The following is a 6,419-nucleotide window of genomic DNA, read 5'->3' on the forward strand; positions in this document are numbered from 1 at the left end:
CATCTTGAAATATAATTTCTTATTATGACTCAAGGTAGCATACTGAAGTCAGCAGGCGTTATTTTTCACTTGCCCTCACGTCTTCCTCCTGCCTTTGTTCTCCAGTCTATCTGGTTGTGAGCTGAAAAAAGGCAGCTGTCACCCGCTGGCTTCCGTTCTCAGCTCTCCATCCAACCTGAAGCATCTGGAACTGAGCTGGAACGACCTGTCGGATGAAGGGATTGGGATCCTCTCGAAAGGACTGGCCAGTCCACACTGCAAGTTAGAGTCCCTCGAGTAAGGAGCTCCTCCTGTTGGTAATCTTCCTGGTTCCCTTCCTGACTTCAGGCAGTTACCTCATTTTTTGCAGGCTGTCAGCATGCGGGATCACCAATAAAGGATGCGTTTTTTTGGCCGAGGCACTCATGTTAAACCCCTCACATCTTCAACAGCTGTCCCTGTGGAAGAATCCAATAGGTGAAAAAGGAAAGATGGTCTTATTGAACGTCCAAGAGGATCCAAGCTATCGCCTGGAGACTGTCAGGTAGGATGAAAACAATGTTGCTTGTCAGAGTGTTAAGGGTTTTCAGCTAGAATTTTTTGAAGCTGTGGTGGTGGTGGGCTGCATCGGATTCAGACAGCTTGCCGTGGTGGAAATTTTTTCATATCATGACAAATAGGATTATTTCTTTTTTTAAAACAATTTATTATATTATTGATTATTATCAATATATTTTGTTTTTTCCAAGAAGAACCACGACCAAGATCTATTTGCAAAGTTTGCATCCTGCCTGCACTTGATTTTTAATAAACAATTTGAAGGAAATCAGCAATAAGTAGTCCATATATAGTCAATGTGATGCACGCCAGCAGATTGTCCCCAGCCGGTTTCTCAGGTCTGTCTCAGTCTTCACCCGTACAAAAAAAAAAAAGCTCTGGGAAATTAAGACACACAAACATCTGTAACTTACATACACGTAAACTGGACTAGCCGTTAGGACTATAGTATTTCAAATCCATGTTTTCAAAGATTACATTAGTCAATGCAATTTAAGTCAAAACTGAAGTGTCTTTGAGGGAGTTACTTTTCTGATTGTTTGAAAGTTAGTCCCTAGTAGAAATCGATATAAAAATATATGTGTTTCAATGAGATGAAAAATACTTATTTCAATGAAAATTCACCATCTGTTTTGTAATTTTTGGGACAAGGGCTGTGCCAAGATATAAACAAACCTTTTTTAACACCGTAACTTAACCCTTTAACACCTAAGCCTATTTTGGCCGAATTTGCATGCCTCTAATGTTGCCTTTATATTTCAAAGAAAAAAATGTTCTCAATGGCCAGGTTGGGTCCCTTTTTTCAGGACACCATAATCTTCATATTCAAACTGCTGTTTTCTTCACTGACCAATGAAAATCAACATTTTAGAAAATTTGTGATGTTGATGTCCCATTGACAACCAAACATGCTCGACCAACCGTTTTGAAACTTGATAATAGTTATTCAACTTGTTAGGATAAACATTCAACAGAACAAAATAAGACTGAATAGTTTTATGTTTGACAATTCAACACAAACAGCAGGTATGGTCATAGGCGTTTTTGGCCTTTATATAAAGTGTAAAATAGGGAATATATAAATATATATATGTGTGTATCTAACATTTATATCATCTAACATAAAAAGGGTTTGGAGGATATCTCTTTGTGAGGTGAGGAATTTTACCCATCACCTTATCAAAAGTATACACAGGTACATGCAATTAACCTTCTCGAACACACACATCTACAGTATATAAAAATGGAAAAGCTTGATAGTGAAGAAAAACTCAAATATAACATTGAAAAAAAAAAAAGTCCTAAAAAAATATTGACAATAACCTAGTCCAATTCAATTTTTCAGGCATGCGACTTAAGAAAGTTTGCTCTTGAACAGGACACGGAGCTACGTCAGACAGCCCACTCGCCACTCTTCCGCCATTTGCGCACTGCTGTCACTCACCGAGACGCCGGCTCATCCGAGTAAAACAACGGCAAACCCGGCTCATCCTCTTCCTTGAGTTGATGAACTAATGCATAAGCTTGCGCAAAATTTAGTTTTCGATTCATTGCGCACGCTTCAAAGTTGCTCGCTCAATCCTACGGGCCATCGCTTGTGACGTCGCCTCCATCTCCTTAGGTGGCGCCACCCTCGGCAATTTATTAAAAATGTTAACATTACGTTCGTCCTTCTTGACCCTACAACGGCTCTTGGGATAAGTAGTCTTTGGTGGTGCTTTCGGTTTTGAAAAAGGACAAGAAATGATAGAAATATGGACATAAACACATGGTCCATGCAGCGTTGTAATGCTTATTTATGAGTGCACTAAAACTCAAATGACATGATCTCCCGTTTTACTTGACTTGAAGTAAAAACTGACGTGGACCTAAACTTCCGCACTTTCAAATGAGACCAGGCAGTTGCACGTGGGTGACGTATCTACAGTGTGACGAGGCGTCAAAGATGATATGGGTAAAGTGTCGCAACAGACACATTCGGTATTAAAGGGTTAAAGTGCCTCTGACACGATTAAAAAAAAATCTTAAATAGCATCATTATTCATTCAATCATTTATTTTCCATGCCGTTTAGCCTCACGAGGGTCGCGGAGGTGCTGGAGCCTATCCCAGCGAACTACGGGCAGTAGGCGGGGTACAACCTGAATTGGTTGCCAGCCAATCGCAGGGCACACTGATAAAAACCACCAATCACGTGCACTCTCATACCTATGGAAAATTTAGAGTGTTTAATCAGCCTACCACACATGTTTTTGGGATGTGGGAGGAAACTCGAGTCCCCGGAGAAAACCCACGCAGGCACGGGGAGAACATGCAAAATCCACACAGGAAGGCCAGAGCCCGGGACTGATCCCTGGATCTCAGAACTGTGAGGCGGATGTGCTTACCACTTGGCTACTGTGCATAATTATTGGAATCCAAATTATTCATATTTTTTTAATATTTTGAGACAATTTGACTTCATACAACAATTTGGCCAAGCGCAGATGACGAGAAATGAGTTTTTTAATCTGCAGTTTAGCCACTCCTGTCATTATAGCGCTCTTGCGCCTCCAGCTGGGTGGTGACGTCAGCAGATGATTTCAGCTGATATAGAACTCCGCCCATTGAGGGGGAAGAGTTAGAACGAAGAAAATATCATCATTGTTTTAATCTTTCTACTCCAATATTTTTACAGGATATTCTATTTATTTAAGTATTTTTCCCTAATTGCTAATAAAAATGGTATGGTCATGACAAATAACAGCCTTGTGTTAAATGGAATATTAAATCATAAAAATGCATGTATTCAGGACGGCAGGGCTAAACTACTGCATAATAGTCAAAACTGCCAACTTCTTAAACCTCCCGAACAGTATTTTATGCCACCGTAGTCCGGCTTTTGTCATTTTCCTGTCCCGGCTTCGGAGACGGCGGTAAGAGCGTGAACAAAACAGGAGGCGTGACAGCTAGGCGACATGCTAACCCGAGCCGAGCGGCACCTCCAAGTCTCTTTCTCGCCTTTCGAAAAAGAAAAATCACACAAAACTACCCCGGCACGTGTCACACAAGGCAGCGGGGGTGATTGTCTTCACCGATTGGCAAGCCACCGGCAGCGAGCGAGTTTGGGCTCAGCAGCCAGGCAGTGCCCGTCGCCGGGGGCGCAGGGGGGAATGAACGCCGAAAATAGCGCATTCTCAGTGGACAAACTGGCCGACGTCTGCCTGATGCCAAGCCGAGGATAGCCTCTATCGGCGGGCTTGCGAAGAAGACCAAAGGGGGGTGGAAGTCTGGACACAATGGAGAACCGCAAACGTGAGCGCGTGGCTGCCCGAGCACGGACGCTCGTCGGCCGGCATCCATGGTGCGCGACGAGTCGCAGGTCGTCGGCCGAGTGGCCTTCTTGGTGGACGGGGAGCATTGTCACCCACAAAATGCAAGCCTCCTCCTTATTAAAACGTGTGCCATGATCCCAGTGTTTCACAAAAATCTCATTTTCGTAGCGGGGACTAAAAAAATTGACTTGATATATTGATCGCTTCCACACACATCCTAGCTGTCCTTTTCATTCAGGAGCATAAAATACCGCGTAAAGTATGAAATAAACATGCTTTTTTTTTTTTTTTGTGTCACGGGCACTTGAAGTTAAAACAATACAATTATGATGAATAAAAATAATAGTTCCACAAACTTTTCTCAGTGGACAAACCGGCCGACGCCGGCGCGCGTGGCTGCCCGATGCTAAGCCGAGGCTAGCCTCGATAGGCGGGTCAGCGAAGAGGACCGAAGGGGGGTAGAAGTCTGGACACAATCGAGCACTGCAGATGAGAGCGCCTGGCTGCCCGAGCACGGACGCTCATCGGCCGGCGACCGTGGCGTGCGACGAGCCATCGGTCGTCAGCCGAGTGGCCTTCTGGGTGTACAGGGAGTCAGCCACAAAATGCAAGCCGCCTCCTTGTTAAAACGTGTGCCATGATCCCAGTGTTTCACATAAATCCCATTTTGGTAGTGCGGGATTCAAAAAATTGAATAAATATATTGATCGCTTCCACACACATGCAAGCGGTCCTTTTCATTCAGGAGCATAAAATACCGTGTGGTATATGAAATACACATGCTTTTTTTGTGTCACGGGCACTTGAAGTTAAAACGATACAATTATGATAAATAAAAATAATAGTTGCACAAATCTTAAACTCACCTTGATTTATGTGGGACAGCCAGAGCTTGAACTTTGCCATTTCTGTCCATGTTTGGTCCGAGCCAGATTGCCTGCGTTTGCTTTCAGTTCTCCTTCCCTGGAGCGTCTTCCTGAGCTGAGTGTAAAGCTGTGATCTTGCATCATTCCGCTTTTGAACACGTTATCGCAACTTTAAAATACAACGCTTGCCATAACCATTTGGTTATTTCTACTCCTCCTTTCACTGGCCTGTGGCAAATAAGCTCCTAGGACGCAACGATTCGGGTCATAGACACGCCATAAAGAACTTCAACGTTATGTCCAATGTCCATAATAAGGTTGTTTTCAAAGGCTTAAACACTGGAATTCCATTCATCAAATGGAATAGCTTTCTACGGATATTTTTGCCCCCGATTTCCAACTCCGCGGAGTCCGCGCCGACGTCAGGCGGAAGTTTACAACAGGAGAACTGATGTGATTTTCAAAATAAGGCGTGCAAAGGAACAATTTGTATTTGACGTACTATTTCAGATGACTTATGGCAAATAGCGCTTAATTAATTAGCTTTATATATTCATATAGACATTTTGTTTAATTATCCAAATTATAAATTAGAATGTTTCTTTAAATCTTAAAAAAAAAAAAAAAAGGCGTGGCAGCGCGCCTCAATCTTTTTATATGGAGGGGACACCCTGGTGTTTATTCATGTTCAATTCCTTTTCTTTGTGTCTTTCTTCAGGTTTGAATTGTTCAAGAAGAACGTTTGATCCCTGGTGTCAAGAAGGGCGAGACATTCCAGATGTTCATTTTTAAAAGACGTTGAGCCCATTTGTTCTTCTTCAGATTTAGATCGATGCTACGTACTGTCCAACGACCTCAAGAGCACCGCTAAAGACAAACGCGACCACGCTCACCGAATTTGAGGAGGTTCGCCTGCCGGCGTCGGGTGTTTTGCTGCAACGTTGCTCTACCATGCTGCCACCAAACAGCTGGCAGTTATTTTCTGCCATGAATTGAAATATGTTTGTCACGAGTAGACGTCCAATCCATTTGGACTGGGAGGGAATGACCAAATGGATTGGACTTCCAGCACTGCCAACGGCAGCCAATGTGTTCAATAAATACCTTATTAAAGTTCAACTCATGTTTGTCACAAATTCAAAAAAAGGTAACACGCACACTTGAAATTGTTTTGCTCATTTCGACATCAATGTTTTAAAAATGATAATTTTCACTTCTTCATGTCAAAAAGAGGATCTAATGTTATTTTGTAATGGACCTGTAAAACCCTAACCTGAAATGAAAGTTGAAAAATCACCAAACAATCCACAAAAACTTGAATAAATACACTGGAAATGTTTCATCCACTTAACAGGTATTCCTAATGGTAAAGAAAAATGGATACTAATCACAGCGAGAGGGCAATTTTATAGAAGATGAGGATGCTTTACAATTACCTGGACAGATGTCCATGTCATTTTTATGACATTTATGAACAGTGTTATGTCCAAACAAATAACACTAAATGGACAGTACTTATATAGCGCATTTATCTGCATGGTTACCATGCCCAAAGCGCTTTACATTTGCACACATTTACCCATTCACGCACACATTCACACTGCTGCCATGCAAGGCGCTGTCAACCCATTGGAGGCAAATCAGGGTTCAGTGCCTTGCCCAAGGACAAGCACTTCGACAGTGGGCAGTCATAGCTGGGAATC

At 42.6% G+C, this 6,419-nt stretch overlaps 1 protein-coding gene across 5 annotated transcripts in view; it reads left to right on the forward strand.

Moving 5' to 3' along the window:
- Positions 1-6,067, forward strand: part of LOC130907310 (NACHT, LRR and PYD domains-containing protein 3-like) — a 32,876-nt gene extending 26,809 nt beyond the window's left edge. For 4 of the 5 annotated variants that reach the window (XM_057822433.1, XM_057822361.1, XM_057822273.1 and 1 more), the window contains 3 exons: positions 106-276; positions 350-523; positions 5,435-6,067. In XM_057822433.1, the coding sequence (XP_057678416.1) occupies positions 106-276; positions 350-523; positions 5,435-5,462 (373 nt within the window). In that variant the 3' untranslated portion in view covers positions 5,463-6,067. Of the gene's footprint in view, positions 1-105; positions 296-349; positions 524-5,434 lie in introns of those variants that run through there. The other variant, XM_057822599.1, reaches the window with a different exon arrangement.
- The last annotated feature ends 352 nt before the right edge of the window (positions 6,068-6,419 follow it).

Source organism: Corythoichthys intestinalis, chromosome 1, assembly GCF_030265065.1.
Source record: "Corythoichthys intestinalis isolate RoL2023-P3 chromosome 1, ASM3026506v1, whole genome shotgun sequence".
NCBI lineage: Eukaryota > Metazoa > Chordata > Actinopteri > Syngnathiformes > Syngnathidae > Corythoichthys > Corythoichthys intestinalis.